The 24,918-nt window shown below is 40.1% G+C and overlaps 2 protein-coding genes across 4 annotated transcripts in view; one reads left to right on the forward strand and one right to left on the reverse strand.

The window, feature by feature from the left end:
• KIF2A (kinesin family member 2A) overlaps positions 1-11,394 on the forward strand; it is a 70,222-nt gene extending 58,828 nt beyond the window's left edge. For both annotated transcript variants that reach the window (XM_075541072.1, XM_075541073.1), the window contains exons 17-20: positions 5,158-5,308; positions 6,186-6,287; positions 9,458-9,593; positions 10,593-11,394. In XM_075541072.1, the coding sequence (XP_075397187.1) occupies positions 5,158-5,308; positions 6,186-6,287; positions 9,458-9,593; positions 10,593-10,678 (475 nt within the window). In that variant the 3' untranslated portion in view covers positions 10,679-11,394. The remainder of the gene's footprint in view (positions 1-5,157; positions 5,309-6,185; positions 6,288-9,457; positions 9,594-10,592) is intronic.
• A 963-nt stretch (positions 11,395-12,357) lies between these two features.
• On the reverse strand, positions 12,358-24,376 carry DIMT1 (DIM1 rRNA methyltransferase and ribosome maturation factor). Of its 2 annotated transcripts, XM_075541074.1 has the most exons (12): positions 24,168-24,372; positions 23,832-23,905; positions 22,212-22,298; positions 20,002-20,063; positions 19,823-19,916; positions 19,674-19,723; positions 18,224-18,347; positions 17,993-18,085; positions 17,000-17,064; positions 16,192-16,255; positions 14,285-14,391; positions 12,358-13,506 (listed from the first exon to the last, which is right to left on the reverse strand). In XM_075541074.1, the coding sequence occupies exons 1-12, from the start codon at positions 24,244-24,246 to the stop codon at positions 13,464-13,466; spliced, it is 942 nt and encodes a 313-aa protein (XP_075397189.1). In that variant the 5' UTR covers positions 24,247-24,372; the 3' UTR covers positions 12,358-13,463. The 2 variants fall into 2 exon arrangements, with proteins under 2 accessions (XP_075397189.1, XP_075397190.1); XM_075541075.1 differs by lacking the exons at positions 12,358-13,506; positions 14,285-14,391 and adding an exon at positions 14,426-14,701 and having other exon boundaries at positions 24,168-24,376.
• Between the last annotated feature and the right edge of the window lie 542 nt (positions 24,377-24,918).

The following is a 24,918-nucleotide window of genomic DNA, read 5'->3' on the forward strand; positions in this document are numbered from 1 at the left end:
TAGAAATGGATACACTTGAAACAAAACAAAAACGCTGGTCATATGAGGCTGGTTTCAAAATGAAGGTATGTCAAGAGCAGAAGAGACAGCAATAACAGTATTGCAAGTAAGGAATTCTGTGTTGACGAAAAGCAAGCGAGGGAGTGGCAGAAAATGAAGGCTGACTTGGAACAGATTCCAAAAGCTAAAAATGCTTGTCGTGGTTTAACGTCTTTTTATGGGGCTCTAGAGAATGAATTGAATAAATGGGTTATGGAGTGTTGTCAGAATGGTTACTGCATAACACTCATGGGAATCCACATACATGCTCTACAAATGGCTAAGGATGACAAACAGAGAGCACCAGGCATTGAAAAATTTGCTGCGTCAGCAGGATGGTGTGCCCTCTTCATGAATATGTTTCAGACAAAGAACAAAGATTTCCCAGGAATTTCCACAAGACCTTGAAGAAAAAATTATGCCATTCCAGTCATTTATTATAAAACAAAGGATTTATAATTATGACCTGGCAGATACTGGGAATATGGATGAAACTGCCATGACTTTTGATCTTCTAAGCCACAGAACTGTGGCAAGTTTAGGAGAAAAATCCATTTTTCTTAAAACCACAGGAAATGAAAAAAAAACACAATTGTTCTATCATGTTTGGCTAATGGAACTAAGCTGCATCCTGTCATTATTTTTAAAAGAAAGACCTTGCCTAAAAAGATCAGTTTCCCACCAAGAATTACTGTGCATGTACATGTTAAAGGCTGGATGGGTGAAGACGGAACAAAAAAGTGGCTGGAAGAAATTTGGAACCGACGACCAGGAGCAGCCTTAAAGAAAAGGCCATCGTTACTTGTTTGGGATATGTTCAAAGCTCACCTGTCAGATGACATAAAAAATTGGCAAAATCTAGTAAAGTTACTTTAGCTGTTATTCCAGGTGGGCTTACATCTGTACTGCATTCTCTGGATGTATCTTTGAATAAGCCTTTTTTTTTAAACATTTTATTAGGGGCTCATACAACTCTTATCACAATCCATACATACATCAATTGTGTAGAGCACATCTGTACATTCTTTGCCCTCATCATTTTCAAAGCATTTGCTTTCCATTTAAGCCCTTTGCATCAGGTCCTCTTTTTTTTTTTTAACCTCTCCTACCCCGCTTCCCCCTCCCTCATGAACCCTTTATAATTTGTAAATTATTTTGTCATATCTTGCACTGTCCAACGTCTCCCTTCACCCCCTTCTCTGTTATCTGTCCCCCAGGGAGGAGGTCACATGTAGATCCTTGTAATCAGTTCCCTCTTTCCAACCCACTCACCCTCTACCCTCCCAGTATCGCCCCTCACACCCCTGGTCCTGAAGGTATCATCTGCCCTGGATTCCCTGTGCCTCCAGCTCCTATCTGTACCAGTGTACATCCTCTGCTCTATCCAGACTTGCAAGATAGAATTCGGATCATGATAGTTGGGGGGGGGGGATGAATAAGCCTTTTAAAGACTGTGTGCGAAGCATGTGGCATGAATGGATGTCATCTGGTCAAGCCCAACTAACAAAAGGAGGAAATCTCATGAAGCCTGACATAGAGTTACTGGTAATAGCAAAGTGGGTTCTAGATGCATGGGAAGACATTCCAGAAGACATGGTGCCACGTGCCTTCCAGAAATGTAGTATTAGTAATGCTATGGATGGCAGTGAAGACTGCGCTTTGTATGAAAATGACAGCAGTGATGGTGATGACGGCAATCTCAGTGAGGACAGCGTCTATGATGACCTCACACCAGCTGAAGCTCTGCATTGGGATACAGATGATGATGATAAGGAATGCAGTTTTGAAGGATTTTAACTCTTTACATTTTAGCTTGGTTGCTGATTGAGCTCAGGGACTAGTACTCTTAAGGTATCATTGTTGATAACTTACTCTTTTTGTTGAACCTATTTTCCACTTACTGTGCTGGTTTACTAATGTTAAATGACTTGTCCTTTTATTTATGTTTTTTATTTAGAATAAATATTGAAATACATTACCCTACTGATGTCTCAATTTTTAGTAATTTTATTTTCATTTGTTTTGATTATTGAAATTCACCCATAGCTTCTGCATTTTCCACCCTAGGCTTATACTCGAGTCAATTCATTTTTCTGGTTTCCCAGGTAATAATTAGGTACCTCGGCTATACTGGGGTCGGCTTAGATTCGAGTATATACGGTACTTATATATACCCATAACTAACAAAACTGTTGGGAGAGAGGAAGTGCCAGGTTGTGAACTTTAGGATAGCATAACTCCTGGGATTTCCCCTGGGTGAAGGTGACTATTTACATTTCATTAAGAAAAGAAAGTTCTGAGGATGTGATACAGTTTGATGAAGAGGGAAAAATAAAACAGGGCTTAAAGGAAAATAAAACCCTGCATATTGGAAATTCTTCTGATGTCATGAAAATGCTATCTAGCTATTACTCAAGCTCATTTAAGTCCAAGTAAAAGATTCTAATTCATAATTATAGAATGTAAATTCATTTACTACATAACTTACCACCTGGGACAGTAATTATTCTCAATCCTCCACTTCCCCTCCCACCCCCTAATCTCTAGGAGTACTTTCAACTCTTTTCTTTAGGTTTTGTTTTCTTGATAGCCCATGCCGGTGCTTCAGGGCTGAACTGAAATGACAGTGACAAAAAATGGTTTTTAACAGTCTAGCAGAATCCCCTTAACTTAGATCCTGCCAGATTTAGAAAATTGGTCAGATTTTCTTCTGTTTTAGTAAAAATCCTGAATAACATATCAAAATATATCACTTTTTTTTTAACTACTGATTATCTTATCAAAATGGATAAATATTTTATTTGTACAGTATTTTGAGGTAGTTTACTATAATTTATACTTTTTTGGAATTGATTATATCACAACCATTTGAGATTATTTTTAACAGCATCATGGTTGAAGAGTTTTAATTTTCAAGTCAGAATACATTTGAATATTTCACCCCTTACTAACCTCTATGTGTCTGTTTCCTTAACTTTAAAATCTGAAGAGTAATTACATCTATTTCAAAATATTATTTTGAGGATAAAAGAGGATCTCTTTCAAATGTTTATATTTCGCATAATACCTGGAATATACGAAGTGTATTAATAATTATACTTTACTACAATTCTTTTTTTCTTTCTGTTTCATTATATTGGATATGAAAACAATATTCCTTCAAAGTTTAGAGTTAAATACTTAAATGTTTTGTGGGAGCTGGGGGATAGGACAGTTTGTAATAATATTGTTTCTGATCGATGACAAGCCCATTTGCAATCAGATGACAAAAGTGAGACATATATTAGAGGAGAGATTTGTTAGCATGTTTTGTTAAGGAGTTTTACAATGTGATTAAGTTTGAGCTTTTGACAGTAAATACTAACAGTAGGGTCCAAAGCTTTTGCATGGAAGAAACATATTACATTTGAATTCTATGAAAATACTGGTATTTGATGAGTTTTGACCTCTAAAATGGAAATGTCTTATAGTTGAACTTGAGGAAAGTGATGTGGAAAAGATTATGGTTAGTATATTCAAAGTTGTGAGGATGAAATAATATAGTTTCTAAAATTTGCTGACCTATAGGGAATACTTGATAAATGTTACCTATTATTATAAAATGGGGTTGGCCAAAATAGGGCACAGGAAACAACTATTAGAGACAATCGCCAAAACAATTCCAATTTGACTGCTAAAGTTTCAGGCAATTTTTTTTTAACTAAGCCACTGCTTCTGAACCACCCAAAACAAAATTATTTACTATTGCCATGAAGCTAATTCATTACATAGGATGACTAAGACATTGAGACTTAATGCTTTGGGATCTTGAAAGACTGGACAGCTTGAAAGGATTTTAATGCAAATGGAATCTTCACGTCATTGACTACTGGAAGAAAGGAGATTGAATAGGCATGTAGTTATTTAGCAAATGAACTAGAGGGCATTTCAGGTTCCATCATGGCCTGATTAAACTTCCTGAAGAATTATGAGGAAGGGGGAAATAGCCCAGAAAGATAAAGTATGATGGAGCCTGAGGATCGATAATCTAAATATATCACAACAGTATTCATTTCCTTTTCTGAACAAGTTAAAGTAAATATTAAATGAAAACTTGAAATGTATGTAAGTTGCTGTTTCAACAAGAGTATTTTCTGTGTAACCTGTTGCCTGTTTTGGTGCTGCAGAGTAAAGGAGTTTGGAATTAGTCCATCCGACATTCCCTTCTCACAGGGTAGTGGCAGTCGCCCTGATCTCTCTCCTTCTTATGAGTATGACGACTTTTCTCCTTCAATCACCAGGTCTACTTCATTCTCTATATAAGATGTGTATTCGAGTAATTTCTTTTGAGTTGTGCTATGTATAAAACATTTCATTTCCTTTCGTCTGGGGCCATTTTATTTTCATTTCATTTGGCAGGTGGTGGTTATGCTGCATGAGCTGCATTTTTGTGTACTTTATTTACTTTACACTGTTGATTTAAGATTCAGGGTTCCTAATTTCGTGTTTTTAAGGATGATGTCACTTTTGCATATTGATCACTTAAAAGTAAAGTGGGTTTTTTCACAATGAAGTTTATTTTTATTCTGCATTATCCTGTAATTTCCTTTCCTAACAGGATATAACAGGTATCCCCTTGACCTAGAAAGCATGCCCTTTCCAAAATGCATACATTTAAATATAATAGGTAAACATTTTTAAATGCTACACCTCAGCATAATATTAGAAATATAATTATTTTATATGTAGCTACTTAAATGGAGCATTATGACTACCAAAAATTCTGCACTGTATGAAATACTCTGGTTTCAGCAATGATCCATTTATTGATTTAAATTATATCATTAATTTTTTCTGTTCCTATAATTGCAACAATTAATTTCCTTAAAATGCTGAATCTGTATGCTTTAAATTCTCCTTTGTAATTATACACAGTAATTTAAAATAATTTTAAACCTACTTAAGTAAACTGTAAAACTTAAATACCCACAACATCCCCTTTCGTTTACCCACAAGTAAAGTTGACCCATAAAGTTGACATCAGTCTTAACTAATAGAATTGACTTCATTTTAAATAGTGATGTTTCTTGTTTCTCTACAGGGCTCTATTTATTCTAAATGCCTTTTATGTATTTATAGGGTGAAAGAATTGACTGTGGATCCAACTGCTGCTGGTGATGTTCGCCCAATAATGCACCATCCACCAAATCAGATTGATGACCTGGAGACCCAGTGGGGTGTGGGCAGCTCCCCTCAAAGAGATGATCTCAAACTTCTTTGTGAACAAAATGTGAGTGTCTTAATATAGTTGTAATGATCTTGTTAATCTTTGTTAGTTGAAAACTTACCATTTAAATCTGGGATCAGCAAGTATTGCCCCGTGAGCCAGTTTCCTGTGGTTTTATAAAACAAGCTTTATTGGATGGAGCATAAACCGAGCTCATTTAGGTATCGTCTGGCTGCTTTATCACTGTTAAAGCAGGTACATACCATATGGCCCACGAGCCCCACAAGTTTGCTGTCTCTCGCACCAGATAGACATTTTTTTTCCGCCAATACTAAAATTTGGTATTTTTTTTAATTAAAGTGGGAAGGCGGGGACAAGTTAAAGAATTATACAGAGATTATGTTACATTTTTTTTTAATTAAAGAACTATAGACGTATTTAAAAGATGGATAAACTAGGTCAATAGTTTTTAAAGAAAGATTAAAACTCGAGCACAGCAAACACCACACCCACTGGCAGTGAGTGGATTTGGGTTCACTTGCCTATATACTCGAGTATAAGTCGAACCGACTATCAGCCGAGGCACCTAATTTTAGGATGTGGCAAAGTAAAACCACCTCTTTGGGTTTCCAAGACTTAGAAAGCTTCACAGGAGCCAACAGTTTCATCTTTCTCCCCAGGAGCCAATGGTGGGAAGAGTCTCACAATGGGATACTTAGCGGAAAGAATGACTCACAAGAAATACAGTACACATTTTAAAATAAATATACATAACCTTTATGTCTCTCACATAGTAAGGACTCCCCTTGCCTAGTTTATTAAAAGAGTGTGTTGCTGTGATTTTTTTATTTAGTTTTCTGTCATTATACAATAGAGAGATATAATATACAGTGTGTATCTTTTCTTTTTTATTTATCATATATATTTTTAACTGTTTCAGGAAGAAGAGGTTTCTCCACAATTGTTTACTTTTCATGAAGCCGTCTCACAAATGGTAGAAATGGAAGAACAAGTGGTAGAAGACCACAGGGCAGTGTTCCAGGTATAGTAAGACAGAATCTGTCCTCAAAATGCTTCTTTAAAAAAATTCATCTAAGAGCTTCAGATTTCCTTGACTATCCGCTGTTCTGAAAAATACTTACTGATGCGTGTTACATGTCAGCATTCTCCCTATTTAACCCTGGTCACTGCACCACTTCTATGGGTTCAGTTTTGGGAGGCTGAGGTCACTGCACCAAATGTGTGGCGGATGGTTAATGCCATTCCACATATGCCATCTGCATCCTGTAGACATTTCAGCTCTTTTTCTTGTTTACTCCACACCCCAGCTATTCCACACAGCACTTTCTATCTCTTCCCTATTTAGCCAGGGCAGTGTTCCTCCTCTTGCTTCTTATGTTCAGAATTACGTTGGAGTAACTCGTATACCAGGGAAAGGAGTTACTTCAGATGATCAGAACAAAGGATATAATAAACACATGGGGCAAGGTTTGGGAATGTGTAGAGCTTCATGTCCCATAGGAGATATGCAGATCCTCCCAATGCCAGCAGTTTGTTCTCACCATCCAGGAAACTCCATTGAGTCTCCTGCTGTTAGGGGGTTTGTTGACTTCAACATGTAGCTTTGATGACATGCCTTTTGAGGCTTAGCCGATCATGGCCTTGTCAACTCTCATGGTGTGAGGTCAGTGGGCTCCCACTCAGGTGTGGTCAGGACCAATTGCCAAATTATTTAGTCAAAGGGGATTCCCTACCTTTGTGTGTAGAACATAGAGTATGACAAATTTTAGTCATTTTAGCATAATGACTACAAAAACTGTTTTCTTTACACCACGGTGGAAGGTTCAGCGGTATTTATGCCTCTTCTCCCCCTTTGCTTTTGTCAGTACATGTGTAAAGTACCTCACTGAACTTCATTACTCCCTTCTTCATAGTAAGCCTGTTTAACAGCAGTTAAGAAAAACTCCTCTGCTTCAGGAGCTAGAGACAGCTGTGATTAGGCTGTCAGAGGCAGATTAGTAACGGGGGTTATGTCCCTGCGTGTAGCAGAACCTCCCTATCTGGTCATCCATGTGTCTCACCTATTAAAAGAACTTTTTTGGTATGATCCTCCTATATTCCTTTTTTAATAAGAAAATATACTGGAAGATTATATGATTGAGGAAATTGTCTTTATGGAGACTCCCCCACAGCCTTGTGGCTTCCTGTGGTACTGTAGGTATTTCCTGAAGAAAGAAAAATAAGTAACTTCCATTTCCCGCCTTAAACTGTATTCCTTATTTGATATTGATGAAATCTACGTTAATCTGTAAGCCGAAGTTAAATGCCTCAACTCTAGATCATTTGTGCAACTGGGTGAAGAGCTTAAGTACATGGGAACACTTTGATAATAGGATGTACATTCATTAAAATGATCAGCATTTCAGTCAAGCCCTTGTTACAAGAGGCCTAGGTGTTGAGTTTACGTACAAAGAACACTGATAATTAAGAAAATTCTTGTCTATGTGAGGATCAAATATACCATGTGGCCATTTTCCTAACTAAGCCCAGGGCACAGGCTATGATCACAAAGAACATAGTCAAGGAGAGCACCAGGCCAGGCCAGGACCCCAAAGCTACGTACAAGCCATGTGACCGCTGTATTATATGTTGAGCTATTATGCAAACACCGTATTGTGTACCCAAACCCACTGCCATCGAGTTGACTCCTACTCAAAGCGACCCTATGTAGTTTCTGAGACTAAATCTTTATGGGAGCAGATGTTCATCTTTCTCCCTCAAAGCAGCTGGTGAATTTGAACTTGAATTCTGAAGGGTTAGAAGCATGCCTAACCCACAATGTCACTAGAGCTCCATATATAGGTATATGAAATTATGTAGGCCGTCAAAATGATGGCTACCACACTGATCTCAAGCATAGTAACAGGAGGGTACAGGGGACAGTATATCATGCTGTTGTACCGTAAGGTCATTGTGGCTCAGAATCAACTCAATGGAACCTAACAAGTTAGATATTATTTAATGGTTTTGCACAATGGCTAAAACATTACACCTATTTTAAAGAATACACCATATATACTTGAATATAAGCCAACCAGATGCTGGAAAACTCAGCTTATACGCAAGTATATATGGTATCACAGACATTCAAGAACATCCACCTGTATGCAAACACTCCTGACTTACCTGATGAAGGTCTAAAGAACAAGTTGTTATGGGGAAATTGTTCATGTACAAATGGGGGATGACTGCATCGGATCAAAGTCAAGGATGACTACATCATAATTGCCAAATTATAACACAACTGCTAAGCCTCTGAGAATCATGACCCAGCCAAGTTGGCATATAACCCTAACCATTACAACTAGTGTTACTCTTAAACCTCGCTCCTCATTGAAATGCCAGGCATGTCTGTTACTGCACAGCATGGTCAGATAATAGATATTTGTACTATTATGAATGTGAAATGTCGGCTAATCGCTAAATAAGGAGATGCTTTTTTTTTATACCTATCCTTAGGTTAACCATTTCTGCCCGGTGCTACATGGTCTGATTTTTAACTAAACAATTAAAAGTGCTGATATTTGGAAAGTTGAGATTGTAAATTTCTTAAAAGGCTTAGAGCATACTTGTTTTCATACCCCAAAAAAATTGAATTCACAATAATCTCACTTTGTCAACTATATATAATTTGACATTGCTAGAAAATAGAACTTGAGTTTAAGGCATTTCTGAATATTAAGTAGGTAGTTTTATGGACTCATGCACTGTCTTAAAATGGGCTATCAGCTGATCCCCTTTGAGGTTGGTGTTTAGAAGTTAGTCACCACACGTGGGGGTGGGATGGACAGGACACAGTAAAAAAAAAGTCACCAACTGATCATTAAATCCAAATATTAGTATAAGTTCTAGGTTACAGAGTCCATCATACTACTGAGTAACTATTACTCCCGATCTGTCCATTTCAAGATTGCCCTTGAGGTTTTGACTTTTCCCACTCTTGGTACTTGTTTGACTCAGTCCCTCCCCATAAGCTCTACCACCCAAGGTAGTTTTAAAGTAGGGAAATTAAGTTATTTTGCTTGGCCCATTATGTATGCTTGTGTTTGAATTTAAGGAAATGTTTTTTTAATTTTACTATCTATGAATGAAAATTATAAACTGGTTCCTTTGTGGCGGAAAAACTGGGTGCTGTCCGTTGGGTTCCTGCAGGAATCTATCCGGTGGCTAGAAGATGAAAAGGCTCTCCTCGAGATGACGGAGGAAGTGGACTACGATGTGGACTCCTACGCAACACAGCTTGAAGCTGTTCTTGAGCAAAAAATTGATATTTTAACTGAGCTACGGGGTAATTTTTGTTTGAAATCTACTTGGTATTTGTATGTATATTAATGAGAGAATTTTGTATGACAGGAGGGCCTTCTGAAAAGATACTATTTAGTGGGCTTCCCCCCCCACACACAGATTTATAAACACAAAGATATTCTAAAAACATATGTCACTTCCACTCTTTTCTAGTCATCTTGGTTTTCCTTTTCAAGTCTGAAGTTATTTTAAAGGACACTGTTTTAGTAAATTATATACACTGATTTCCAGTAAGCTAAGGCTTAATTTCCTTTGGATTTAGACTTCTCGGTCATTTTCTATATGAAGGTGTTTCAAAAAGTTATGGAAAGCAGACGTGCATTTCATTCTGTGCATCTTGCTTTTCTTTTCCTTCAAACACTAATAGTTTTCAAAAAATCAAAGATTTCACAACACTTCTTTGAACTTGCTCATGAAAGGTAATAGTTCTGATAGAACTGCCATCTTTGTAGAACCAGAAAGCCTACCTTTCTCCTATGCAATTCCTAATGCATTGGAACTGCAGACCTTGTGGCTGTCAGTATGCCAATAGTTGGAGGGCCCCTACCCCCAGAAAAGAAAGCCCAATCTTTCTCCCTTGGAGCAGCTGTTGGATTTGAACTGTTGACCTTATAATTAGCAGTCCAGTGCATAACCCAATACATCAAGAATATGTAAATAGTGTTTTTAATCCTCTATTTTCAAAAATCCTAATGATAAAAACAGCCATTTCTTTTTTTTTAAGTATCTTTTAAATTTTCATAGTTATAAAGATAAAACCAGAATTAGTGGCAATATATTAATGTTGGAAGAAATTTGTTTTACAATTTAATAAGATTGGCCATTCCTTTTGAACAGATGTGTGCTTGCTTTACAGCTGTAGACAGCCTGCATACATTGCAAAAGGAATTGAAATACATGAAGATTGAGCCATGTACAGTGTGTTGAAAAAGCTTGTAATGCGGTGCTTATTCCCTTGTTCCCCCCCCCCCCCCCCCCAAAGATAAAGTGAAATCTTTCCGCGCAGCCCTGCAAGAAGAAGAACAGGCCAGCAAGCAAATCAATCCGAAGAGACCCCGTGCCCTTTAAATTGGCGTTGCTGCTCCAGGATCCCAGACCTTCACTACTTTTAACCTACATTGGTTCAGCTGTAGGGGCCATTTGAAAGTTTGAGATTTTAATTGTGTACGGAAAATGTTTTGTCCTTCGCCTGAATGACATTTCAGTTTTGTGAAGCACTTCTTTGTCTACACAAAGCTTCTAATCCAGGAGGCACAACCGGAACGGGGATTAGTGAAGCATTTTCTTTCCATTTACGCAAATAGTGATTTACTTTGAAGATCCTGCCAATTTTATTTTCTTTATGATAAATTAAGATTGTGGACTTGATCCATAGGTAGTACGGAGAAGTCACAGCATTTCCTTTTAACTCTGTTCCATTTTTGTAGCAAGACTGAGTGGTTTTAAATCTTTTGCGTGCATGAATCCCTCACCAGTGATTGTACATACCTTGCCCACTAAGAAGACTGTGCTCCTCCTGCTTTGTGCCTTGACGAAGGCTCTCGACCCTAAATCTCGGAAGCACATGCAAGATAAATTACATTCCTTTTTTGTCATTGTAAATTACCTTTATTGTGTGTACATTTTTACTGTATTTGAGACTTTTTGTGTGTGTGACTAGTTAATTTTGCAGGATGTGCCATATCATTGAACGGAACTAAAGTCTGTGACAGTGGACATAGCTGCTGGACCATTCCATCTTACATGTAAAGAAATCTGGAACTATAAATTTTAAAACCATAAAACATGATTATAATTTTCTTAGCTTTTTGTTTGTAAAGAACTGAAAATATAACTAGTTGGTGTATAATAAAAAGTAATGAAATTCTAAGAGGCGTTCTATCTTAGGGTAATGCATATATATGCAGTGTGTGTTCCAGTGTGGTATTATTTAAAAGACTAATAGTGCAATTTGATCCTTATCAATCCTATGACTTCAGGTGAAGTGTCCATTAGCACCTAAGAAATAGACCCTTTTAACGTATTGCTAAAGGAAATTGGCTTTGCTGCATGAACATGTACATTGAAAATAGTCCACAATAGAACTGTTAGTTTAAGGCAAGTGTAGACAGTACCTAACAACCTTAAAAATTAAACAGCTGACTTCTCCTTAAAGAGGCAGATGTACCAACTCACGCTCCACCCAGTACCTACTGTATCATGGTGCCTCCACCCTGTTGGGTGAGAAGCACCAGATCCTCACCGGTGGACTGGTGTAGGCTCTATGCTGCTTTGTAAATGGCAGCACTTACTTTAACAGATTGGTACTCCAGGGAAGAAAAACTGGCCGCTTCTCATGTAAATATTTTGTTAAAAGATTTCTATTTCTCTCTGGGAGTTTTCCCTCCGTTCCCAGGATAGAGTCCAGGAGTAGATTAACAAACCAGTAAACACCTAAGGATACCTTGTTTTGATTTACTTTAGGGAACTATTAGCTGATTCTTAGGAGCCCAAAGGGAGGGAGACTATGAATGGAGAGTCACGTGAGCCAGATTCTCTACTTCACTGAGGGTGGTTGTGGGAAACCCTAGCACCGTGGTGAAAAGCTCCTTCTCTGTAAACATGGAATCTAAAGCAAATGTAGATGTTTCACAATGTGCTTATTAATAAATCTACAGAATGACAATTTACTTCGATACAATCACATTTGTTTTGGAAGGGACTCAGGTTTTGTAGCTGAAACATGTTCCATTTATATTTATTTCGACAAGAACAAACGGAGAATGGTACTACAGTCATTGCAGAGGCTGGTAAAAAAGCTCTCGGACTAGCCAACCTCAAAAGAACAATAGAGAGAACTTGCTCACTTTAAAAGCACAACAGGTTAGCTTTATTATTTGGGTCAGGTTGGTACTATCTTTGGAAGGTCTTCTCGATAAACAGCCGTGCTTGCTTGTATTGGTGACTGGCTCATCTGGTATAGTACTGAAAGTATCTTAAAAATTAGTACCAGATGATCTTGCAGGTTGAATATAACCCGGACCTTCCATTTTGCAGATAGGGAAGGGAGAATTGAATATTAAAATCTTGCTATGATTGGAATTACAGAGATGTGGTACAAAGGAACTTTTAAAATCCACAGTAGACTTTAATTTTTTGTTATGTATTATATTCGTTAGTACTTTCTACAACTTGAAAGGTACTATTTCTCTGTAAGAACATGAATCATTTTAATTTACGGTAAGAATAGTTATTTCATGGTTTAAGTCCATGTTTCCCCCAAAATCTGTTTAAGCATACAAGCTATCTTTCCTTTTGGGTTTATTCCGTAAACTTTTGCTAAATTAACTTGGAAATTTTCCTCCAATGAGCTAGGTACATAGAAAATCAAATGATCAATAAATATATTTTAATTTTATTATATAATCAGATACTATAATTATTTTATTAAGGGGCATTAATAGCACTTAGGATTACACTGATGATTTGAACAGCTCAAAGAGACTCATGAATGACATGTAATGAAATCTCAGTATCAAGACAGAACCTAGCAGTGTCAAAGTCAACTGTGACACTCAGTCAGAATGGAACTGCCCTGGAGGGTCTCCAAGGCTATCCAGCTGGATGGGGCGCACTTACTGCCACCGCCTTCTCCATGGAACAGTTGGTGGGTGTGCACACTCATCTTCCATGGGGCTCAGTAACCACTGCATCGTGCATGCACAACTCCAGAGGAATAAATGGCGGAAACAGATTAAAAATCAGTCATGCAAATGCAGTTTCAGTGATACAAAACATAGTTCACCTTAAACTATTAAAAATATATATGCAGTTCAATTTTTCTTGACCTTGCAAAGTTCAGCTTTTCAGAAACCTAAGAAAAATGGATGCCTTCGGCATTGAATCCATGTAGCAATCTGAAAAAAAGCCAAATGGGATGGTATTCAGAGGCTAATATGCAGCGCAGGCCAGTGTATAGTTCCTAAACCAGGAATTCAAAATCATGACCACATCAACCAATCCATGAAGCGTGCCCTCCTGACACGAGTCACTAAAGAAACCTTACTTTCTAAGTACATTCAAAAGCACCTATGACTAGAAGCACCTATGTTGGTGTGTCTACCCATACCCTGAAAATTACAGTGAACTTGACTCGATCTTACATTTCCTTCGTTGCACGCTTCCACTTCAACATGGTCACTGAACAGCCGAAGGCAGGTGAATCTTGTATTCCCATTCCCCTCTCAACTAACAGTTCAGATTAAATATTTTACACACGTCTTTCTGTGGCTACCTATGTACTTTTCTGATCCTAGTCGGCAAACTACATGCTTTAAATGACTTCTCTATTTAGTAGCTATTTCCAACTCAGAAAACAGGAATCTGATCCAATTCTAGCTAAGGAAGTGGCCATCGTCACTTTACTTTGAAAAACTACACTGACAAGACAAAACTTAAGATTGCAGGGGGGTAGAAGAAGGAAAGGACACACCACACATTAACACACAGGCTCTCTTCTGGCTTTGACTGTTCCTTAAAAGTTTATCCTGCTGCAGCTCACTGGCTTTCGTCTTCTATACCAAATACTACTCCATGCTATGGAAGTGCTATGCAATAGCCCCGGTAGCACCTTATACCACTTAGAAGCCTATCAATCTCTTAATCTGAAGTGTCATGGTGAAGAAATGTAATTACCTAATGAAGTCATCTATGTCCATGGAACGGGCCCGTTTGTCACTGAAACCTGTGTTGGTTAGGACTTGCTGTATTTTATCTGCTATGCTGAAATCTTCTGGTATTATCTATTAATATAAGATCAGAATAAATGAACAACATATCTTTAATGAAATCACCCTGGCTCTTTTTTTTTTTTAGTGCAGTAATCCATGATAGTCACTTTTTTCCCCCCCAAAGTTATGTGTTTAATTTTACAAAACAACCTTATCACTTTCAAAGTACTCTCCATTACATTTAATACATTTGTCAAATCTTCTATTTCATTCTTAAAAACATTTTCAAGCTCATCTGTTTTGATGGCTGATAGCACCTCCTCATTTTTTTCTTCACCTCTTGTACTTGCCAAATCGCTGTCCTTTCATGTCCCTCTCCATTCTCGGAAACAAAAAGAAGTTGCATGGAGTGAAGTCAGGTGAGTAAGGTGTGTGAGGCATGCTGTTTTTTCTTTTTTTTTCTCTTTTCTTCTTTTACATTTCATTAGGGACTCATATAACTCTTACCACAAACCATATATATACATACATCAATTGTATAAAGCACATCCATACATTCCCTGCCCCAGTCATTCTCAAGGCATTTGCTCTCCACTTAAGCCCCTTGCATCAGGTCCTCTTTTTTTTTCCCCTCCCTGATAGTCACTTTTAATAATGACAAATTTGGGAACTCTGCACATTTCTAAGAGTTGATCTCTAATTAGTTAACTGCTTAATCTTTATCATTGTATGAAAAAGACCTTGGATGAGTTAACCTAAAATACCCATTTTCTTCTTCAAGACCCAAAATAATTTAAGGCTTGCTTCATTGCTTAAAAAAAAACCACTAGAAACTAGAAAGCAGTTGTTATTCCTTTCAAAATAACTAATTTCTCAGCCACAAATTTCATCTTGCTAACTACGTCATGGCTTCTCCAATCCTTGAGAATGTATGTTTTCTACCTAATTCACATTTTTCATCAGAACACTTTGTTTGATCCAGTTATTTTCCTACTTAGGCAGATATTTAAATGACTGCCTATAAAAGAGAAAAAAGGATGGCAATGCTTTAACCACACAGGACCTCGTCCCTTTTTAAAAATTCAATGGGAATGTGCATATACCGTCTGCAAAGGTGGAATGAGGAACTAGGGATCATCACAAAGTCCCTCTATGTGAGGTTTATATGTGTGCATGCTCACACACTGTTTAAAGGTGAAGTCTAAGTCAAAGGTGCAGGAAGCTCTAAACAAATCTGCTAGTCAGCCTGTTTTTGAACTATATTTCAGTTCCTGGGCTTAGAACAAATAGCCACTGCTGCCCAGTGAATTCCTTCTGCTTACAGACTAGTCGTGCTCTGCAACCTTGTGGAGAGCCACTAGGTGGGTTCCAACCACCAATTTTTCTCATTAGTCAAGCACAAGCCATTTTTCCCCCCTAGTGGTTCTACGTTGGGCTATCGGCAAGGTCAGCAGTTTGACACCACCAGGTGCTCTGAGGGAGAAAGATGGGGCTTTACTCCCGATAGTCACCGTCTTGGAAACCCACAGGGGCAGTTCTGCCCTGTCCTATAGGGTCACTATGTGTCAGCACCGACGCGATTGCAGTGAAAAGGTGCCAAAGAAGCTAACCTGTCAATCTGTGAGCAACACAATAGAACTAAGAACACATTGTCACAATTCAGAGAACGGGTAATGGGAACATAATTTTATGCCCTAAGCAAACTACATAGACCTAAGCTGAATCTGATTTTCAGCTAAACTCTAGTTTAAGAGGGTGGAATAATAAAAGTTTCTGTGGAATATTTAGGGAATATGCAAATCTTGTAATGACAGATCAAAAAACAGCGACAGTTAAAAGACAAACGAAACTGAAGAAACACTTTCTACTTACAGTGTTATGGATTGAACAGTGGATTCTGTAGTTTTTCTCCAGCAGCTGCTGCACCGCACTTGACCTGCAACAGAAAGCGACTCCATCACTATGATTCTCAGTAACGACTGCAGATGAAGGCCCTTTCCACGAAGTGCAGCAGTCATTCTGTGCTCCATACTGGGGAATTAGGGGGATTTATTTCCATGATGAAAAAAAAACACAAAAAGTAAAGCCCTATTTAACATCTCAGAGAAACTATAAAGCAGCGGTTCTCAACCTGTGGGTCGAGGCCCCTTTGAGGGTCAAATGACCCTTTGACAGAGGTTGCCTAAGACCATCAGAAAGCACATTTCTGATGGTCTTAGGAACCGAAATACCGCTCCTCTATCCATGCGTTTCCAGGAGGGTCCACCCACATTGCAGATCCACCCACATACGAGTACCCAGTGTAAAGACTATTACCCATGCTACACCATGCTTCAAGACAAAATTTCATTTATTTGTAATTAGAAATAGATATTTCACAATATATAATTACATACTGTTTTTGTGATGAATCACTATGCTCTATGTTCAATTTGTAACAAATATATCTTGCATATATTTACAATATGATTCAAAACAGTGACAAAATTAGAGTTATGAAGTAGCAACAAAAATAATTTTATGGATGGGGTCACCACAACATGAGGAACTTTAATAAAGGGTCACGGCATGAGGAGGTTGAGAACCACTGCTCTAAAGCATTGTCTTTAAAATATCTGAAGAAGCTGAAATTCCAGCCCTTAGTCATTTCTGGAGGAGTGATTGGTAAGGAAATACTTACTTAAATGCAGCAGACAGCGTCTTGTTTTTCCTAACGAAGGTGATTCTTACAAGACCATCCCATTCCTGAAATAGACGATGGGTCTTTTCTTACAAAATATAACACTTTTCTTCTTGCTAGGTATTATGGTCCCTTTCAATATATAAAACGAAAAGAACCTTCTAGAGTGATTAAAATGTTTTCTCTTTAGGTCTGGCTAGCACACCTGTGCAAATCTAAGATACACACTTAAGTGGTATACTTAAATGTATGTCTTTTTTTAAAAAAGGAAAAGATATCTCCACATCTCAGCAAAACACAAGATGATATTTATTTAAGCCTAAGGAGCGTTTTCAGAAAACACTAGCAGCACCATGATTGAAGTGGTAGGTGGCTGGCCTAAAGGCCAGCAGGTTAAGACCCCCAGCTACTTCACGGGAGAAAGAAGTGGCAGCCTGCTTCAGTGAAGATTGCAGCTGTGGATATTGGCAGTTCTCTGCCCTACGATGTCACTGAGTCAGAACTGATTTGATGGCAATGGCTTTGGCTTGGTTTTCAAAATCAACGTGATTCAAAGCAGACATGACTGAAAGTTGCGTACTTACCAATGCCACTCATTTACCATCGGTTATTTTTTTAACTAAAATTATTGGACTACGATTTTATTTACATCATGGGAACTGCCTTTCTTAATAATCTGTATGAACACCAAAAAAATTTTTTTATTTGAGAGTTCTACCTACAACATTAACATACTACTTTTGTTTTATTTTGTATTCCAAAAGTAATACTCAAGTAGATTAATGTTTTCCCTAACTATTTATGGGCAAAATGCAACTGCATTCTAATATTTGCTCATTGAAAGCTTTTCTGTTTATGGTCTTTAGGACAAGAGTACCTTGCTTCCAATTATTCTACATGCCACATTATTTCAAAAATATAGGTGTTCTCAGTAGTTTTCTGCTGTAGATACACATTCTCAATATATTCAATGACCTGAGCCTTTAACCTCACCTGGAAATTGATAGGCGGTGGCGGATTCTTAGGTTCTATCCTTACGACACTAGATTCTACCTTGGGGGGTGGTCTGAAGTTATTTTTTCCAACCTATAAATTAAAAAAATGTTTAAATCTTCAAAGTCAAATTAAGTTGGTAAATCAAAGAGGCATGCTCTCTCAAAGGTATGGCCAAATGGTCAAGGATGGGTTAAGCTTGATTATTTCAACAATAAATAAAACACTTACTTTCATTAGATGGTCTACACGTGCTAACAGCTGTGTATTGATAGAGAGTCTGCAGTATAGCTTATCTCCAGGTTTTGCAACCAGCCGGAGTGCAAATTCCCTTTGAAACATGAGTATAGCACATCTATTTAAAAAAGAGGAAGATGGTCACTGCCCACTATAAATGTTTTTTAACATCAAAGAGTTTTCATGGGAAAGAAAGGAATCAAAGCAATTCTGTGGTTAATGGTAATTCATCCAGTAGGTTAGAATGCAGCGCACCGTCAGCCCCGGCCTGCCTAAGCACAAAGCGAGGCCGCTGGCTGGTTTTACAGTGACTGCACTCGTAACCCAAAGAAAGTCAGCAAATGCAAGACTTCAATGGTCAGATGAGTACTTCTGAGGAAACAAAACCAAACAACATGAACTCGGCGGCAGAATCGCACCCACGGGGGACATGCACAAAAACTTCCTCACAGAAGGGCTAAGGCTGGAGTGACAGGCGCTGCCATGCAGTGGTCCCCCGACTTAGCAGATTAAGGGAGGCGAATATGTATTTAGTAGGCAATTGGGGAGGCTTTCTGAAGACTCTCCTAAACAGAAAATTTTCAAAGCAGAACTTAAGACTTTCCAAATGTTTAGACAATGAGTCGCTACGAGATGTATGTGACACTGCAATTCAATCACCAATACCTGTGTATGAATGCATTAACAGAATGGAAACAGGCATTTTATGAAACAATCACATGTACTATGTACACAGCCCTCTTGATTAATTATGGGTCTTTTTTTTAATGACTCAAATTGATTTGGGGACTATAAGGGGCTTTTTAGTCCCTGGGGAGCACAATAGATTAAGCACAACTACTAGCCATAAGGTTGACAGTGTGAACCTGCCCAAAGGTGCTTCAAAATAGTTGTGTTTCTAAAGGGTCACAGCCTAGACAGCTCTTACTCTGCATACACGGTGTCACCATGGGTCTGAAGTGACTCAGTGACAGCCACCAAAACAAGGGGGAGTTGACTGCCAGTTGGAAACTCCCAGGATAGACTACGCAATCACCACCATCAAGATTCTGACTCATGGTGACCCTGTAGGACAGGCAGAACTGCCCCTGTGGGTTTCCAAGGCTGTCACTGTACAGCAGTAGGAAACCTCATCCTTCTTCCACAGGGTAGCTGGTGGTTTCCAACTGCTGCTCTTGAGGTTACGTTAGCAGCCCAGGGGATAACCCACTGTACCACCAGGGCCACTGCGACTGTCCAGACAAAGATAATAAAAAGGCCTGACCAACAAATAAATGCAGGGTGTCTGGCTTTGGGTGCAGCACTCAGACACCATCTCTCCCAAGTGATTCTGTCAGGGAAAAGCAGGAAGGGGAGAGAAAGAGGGAGACAAACTGATGGGAAGACAGCCCGATCTGTTCATCTTTCTGAGATCTTGCAGTGACTTCGGTCTTTTGTCACATACCTAAAGAAAGGCCTGTGCAGCAACAGCTTGAAGACAAAAGGAGACGATATCTGTAAGAGAAGTAGAGAATGAACTAGCTCTTTCCTGAGAAAGGCATGCCAGAGGAACATTGAAGAATGGTGTTCCTAACAACACGAGGACATACCTACCTGATAAGGCAAATTGGCCACACAGGCATCAAAGAATGGTAAATCTGCTTTCAACACATCCCCCACCAGGACTTGAAGTTTGCTGGCCATGGGACTGGGAATAACAAGAGAAATCACCAAAGAACATTGTTTGAAGAGATTGAAATGCACATTGATTCTGTTCTGTGACGCATACTTACGTGCCCTGCACTCTTTTGTGAAGCTCAGCTACTAGCCTGGGGTCAAGTTCACAGGCAACTACCTGAAATTTTAAAAAGAAAGCATCTTTAAACTGGTAAACGTGTTGCACATATTTTTATAACAATGGGGATAATATAAATTATGAAATATATTTTTATACTAGTATTCTCACGATTTAAACTTTTCCTAATTCCACCAATATTCTATTCTACCCTACTCTACTAGTTCAAACAATCAAAAACCACCCCCACTTACACCCCAAATGAGACAACCTGATTATATGAGAATTCTATCCATCAAGAGAATCCTATTTTATCTGGCCCCATGCTTTGTAACTCAACAGAACATGTCAATCTGCTACTGTGTATCTGGGGAGTCCATTTTGTTACACTGACTCATAAGAACATGTCAACTGGTATTAGAATGAGTGTATCACTTCTCTCATGTACTGAAATACATAATACAGGCCAAAGATAACTTCTCAAGTAAATGAGAAGGGATACGAAATGGCTGAAAGTGGGATGTTATGGTGACATTAACTGGCTGAGGTTTTACTGGTTTACTATACCTGCAGCTTAGATAAAACTTAACTCAGAGCTATCAAGTCAATTCGACTCAGGCTCTACAAAACAGGGTAGAACTTCCCCTTGTGGGAAGTTATCAGCCCAACAGATAACTCATTATGGCAGGAGGATGCCTTTTCCATACACTGTGCTGTTCACCTGTGCGCCTTCCAGCAGTCACTAGACTCCATCATCTGTGCTGAACTCTAGAGGGCGATACAATCCCTGAGCCTTTGCCCTCAGGTTGGGATCTGCCAATGTCTAATGACTGCTCTGTGCTTGACAGAAATTCTGAGAGGGGCTGAATTCTCCTGAGCAGCCCCTATTCAGAGCTCATGCTCTCACTAGCCTCTGTTCACACACTTCTTTCCACTCCTCAACTGTTTGGCTTTTACTAACCCTGTTCCCCAGAACCCCAATTTCCACTGTATTCAAATAAATCCTTCAAAGTGCACTGCCTGATTCCACTAGGGGGCTTAACAATGGAAAATGGTTCTCCTGCATGGGAAACTGGGTTACCCAATAAGCAAACGGGGTGCCAGCACCACCCCAATCTCAGAGACCTCAGCTCTACTTCTCCAGGTTCCTCAGTCTTCTCCATCTGTTCTCCCAGGCCTACAGGTGGTAGCTGCTTTGTGCTTATTTGGTTTGTTTGCTGTTGTGTTTTGTTTTTATTTGGGGGAGGGGGGTGAGGGGGGACTCTCTAACAGCCATACCATCAATTTCCTATATTAAATGCCCTGTACTGAAATAACGAATGTGGCTTCTCTTTTCCTGAGTAGTATATATCCCATTCTATCTAAGTCTTTAGCAAGAGATCAAGAGTTACTATTAAGACAGTAAGATTGAGCAGTGTGTGGGAGAAAAAACAAGACTTCACCCATGAATTTGAAAAAGGGTACTTCTACATATGTACTTACCTTGTTGCAAACATACCCATGAACACAGTGAAGCACATCAGGAGCAAGGTGATGACATTTCTTAAACATAACACCTTAAAGGAACGAATCAAGGGGCCTGGGGCTCAGGAGTATGGTATCAAGGCACACCAAAATCAACTAATTTAACATAGCCCAGAAAGGCATTGATCTAAATCTTTTTAGTACGTAGCAACTGGGATCTTAAAAGCTGTGTGTAGTGGTTACATGTTAGGCTGTTAACTGCAAGGTCAGTAGTTTAAAATCACCATCTTGCCCCCTTGAAGAAGGAACAGGCTTTCTACAGTCTCAGAAACTCAGAGGCAATTCTACCCTGTCCTGTGAGCCAGTACTGACTCGATGGCATGGGCGAGAAGGGGAATATTAACAGTAGGGAGCTACACATTCCTCAAAATAATCAACCATTTGTGAGCAAAGGGGCATTTATCCAAGAACAAAGTTCAAAGGGTTAGGAAAGGAGGGATGGAAATTGGAAACACAAGGAAGTGGTATAAGTAACATTACATAGTGGTAATTACAATGGATGACAGGAAACAAAATGGGTATGAACTGGTGAAGGGAAAATTGATCTGCTCTGTAAACCTTCCCCAATTTTACAATTAAGTTTAAGAGATTAAAAAGAACAGCTCATTGAAACATATTAATGTGTGTAGACCAGCTGAACTTACAAGTCATTTCTGCTACCAAAAGGTTAAAAACCTATTTTACCTTTTTTGCCTTTTCTAGCAACTTTACAGTCATGTTGCCAGTTCCAGGTCCAACTTCCAGGACGACATCAGTCGGTCTCAAGGCAGCCTAAAAGCAAGCACAACATGAGCTGTCATGGCACATCCGAACATGTAGTTTAATTCATATACCCAGGACAGCTCTGCTCAGAAGCCTTCAGGAAATGTCTACATTTGTAGACTTCATGTTTGTTTCACAAAACTACCCCCATTAACATTAGGGGCAAGTGGAAATCTAACACCTCGTGCCTCCACTTCAAGAGTCAGGAGAGCAGGTACAGCAGCTCTTTCTGGGATCGCCAGCCGTTCTACTTTCTCCCTTGGAAAGGACTCAACGTTTTCTTACTCTGCTCATCTCATGAATGTTCAAAAGGGAAAGGGCTGGGTACTATGACCCTGCCTGACAATCAGAGTGCTACATCAGAAGTTCACAAATCGCAGTGTGTAAGTGTAGGTTTCAGGATTTATACAGAAACTCATGTATGTACACAACTGCAGTACTCTGGGTCCATAACTTCATTAAGAAATGGTCAAAGAATCCATGTGTAAGTTTCAACAGCAAAGCCAATCCTCATTTTGCAAATGGCACTAAATCAGGAGACTACCACTTATATTTCTTTCTTCTTCCAGCCAGTTTGCATTTTTATGGATGCTGGATGCTCCTGCCGTCCCTGCAAATTTCCAGAGGGTACGATTCTCCTTCCGCTGCCGTTTCTTGGTCATCAGGGACTCGTGCACGGCTTGAATTTTCATGGTCCGGAGATCTGGGTATCTTTCTTGCCTTTGTAGAACTTCGGATCTGTCTCCTCCTGAATCTGGCTGATGACAGTGAGACCTCGGACAATGGGCTTGAAGACAACATTAACTGTGTATACCACCTTATCACTCTGGCAATGTGCAGCGGGGACAGCTCCACCTCAGCCTCCAGCTGGTCTGCATCTCTTCCTTGCTACAGAGGTCCTGGGCCTAGATCTTGGCCGTGGTTGAGCATGGGAACCCCCTATACCACTTATTTTTTTCATGTCCTAGCGCCTGGTCACCAGTGACCCAAAGAGAAGAAATATTCCAAATAATTTGTATGTGGCATGGATTACAGCGTATAAATTTTCTGGGAGAAAAGACTTCCTAATGTGAAGTTTATGCACAAGTTTAGGCTCTGAAGCAAACAGAAACAGCCAGTGATCATTGAAGTGGTGACGACAACCTGTGATCTCACCCTGATGGGGAAGTGGAGTCTACAAAAAGGCCCAGAAAGAAGCCGGAGTTTACGGAGTGAAGCACACCATGCCGCAGACAGCACGTAACATTACGCAATTATTCAGTTAATTCAACAAATGCTTGTAGCTCATGTATACTGAATATCAGCAACCCTGGTGAAACAGTGGTTAAAGTGCTTGGCTGCAAGCAAAAGGTCAGCGGTTTGATCCACACCAGAGCCCTGGAAACCTACAGGATCGTTCTCTCCGGGGCCTGGGGACCTGGGGTCAGAATGACAAACACAGCAGTGGGCGGGGTTAGGTTTGGGGGTATCCACGAACCTCGGGATTCCTCAGAACAAAATCTCTAACTCAACTCTCACCAGGGAACCCTCCCTTTCACCCACCTTGTCGATAATGCTGTTAACAATGAGAGGATTTTTCAAAATGTGTTGCCCAATCCCCTTGTTGAACATGAGTCCTGCGGGGGGAAAGCAGAACTTTAGTTTTCCAACTAGATTAGACGTTAGGCCGCCGAGGAGAAAGCCGGATGGGGCGAGGCGCCGCGAACGTCACGCTCTGGGCGAAGCCGGCAGGCTGCTGCGCGAAGTCCGTCCCTTCAGCTCCCGAGGCCGGAGGGGCGGTCAGGGCCTGCGGCGGCGCGCGCTCCGCAGGCCTCCAGCACCAGCTCGGGTTTCCGTGAGGCACGCGGCTCAGCCCCGTCCCCTCCCGGCGACCCGCACCTCCGGCGCGCTTCAGCTCCCGGCGCTGTTCCTGCCGCTCGCGGCGCCGGCCGCTCGCGCCCGACTTGACTTTGGGCATCTCGGCAGAGAGCGACCTCACAGCCCCGAACGAAAGCGCGGGACCCGAGACACTGGACCACAAGTGCCTCCCAGCGCCGCCGCCTGCCACACTCCCGGACACGAGGGCGAACGCCCGCCCCGACGCTCGTCCTAAGCTCCGCCCCCAGGCACGAGGCCCAGTGGCTGCCGGGAGTTGTAGTCACGAACTGGCGGACAGGAAATACTCGGAAAACTACAGATCCCGAAAGACATCGCGATTCTGAGTCCGCAGTCTTGATTGGCTGTCTAGTTTAGACTCAAGCACGAGGCTTTAAATCCTTAATCCCACAGGTGCTAGTTGCTGGTGTGGTGCGCTCGACCTTGTGAACGCTTTTTATGGGGCATGCGACGGCTTTATCAAGTCAGGTTCTGGGATCGCTGGAATTAAAAAATAAATTACATTTCATCTGGCCATGCCCTTCATTCGTGTTTTCCAGCAGGTCTCAATAAAACTCCAAACTCTATGCCATTGTGTAGATTCCGACACATAAGGACCCTATAGGGTGGAACTGCTCCTTTGGGTTCCTAAAATTAAAACTCCTATGCGAGCAGAAACCTCACCTTTGTTCCACGGAGCAGCTCAGGGCCAGGTTAGCAGTCCTACATCTAACCCTACACCACCAGGACTCTTGAAAGAGAACCTAGCGAGGTG

This window comes from Tenrec ecaudatus, chromosome 2 (assembly GCF_050624435.1).
Source record: "Tenrec ecaudatus isolate mTenEca1 chromosome 2, mTenEca1.hap1, whole genome shotgun sequence".
Lineage (NCBI taxonomy): Eukaryota > Metazoa > Chordata > Mammalia > Afrosoricida > Tenrecidae > Tenrec > Tenrec ecaudatus.

Coding starts and splice junctions, on each gene's coding strand:
- DIMT1 (XM_075541074.1), bottom strand. CDS start 24,246: ATGCCCAAAGTCAAGTCGGGCGCGAGCGGCCGGCGCCGCGAGCGGCAG. Junction 19,917..20,001: donor CACAAAAGAGTGCAGGGCAC/GTAAGTATGCGT, acceptor TGTTATTCCCAG/TCCCATGGCCAGCAAACTTC. Junction 19,724..19,822: donor TGGCCAATTTGCCTTATCAG/GTAGGTATGTCC, acceptor CTTCTCTTACAG/ATATCGTCTCCTTTTGTCTT.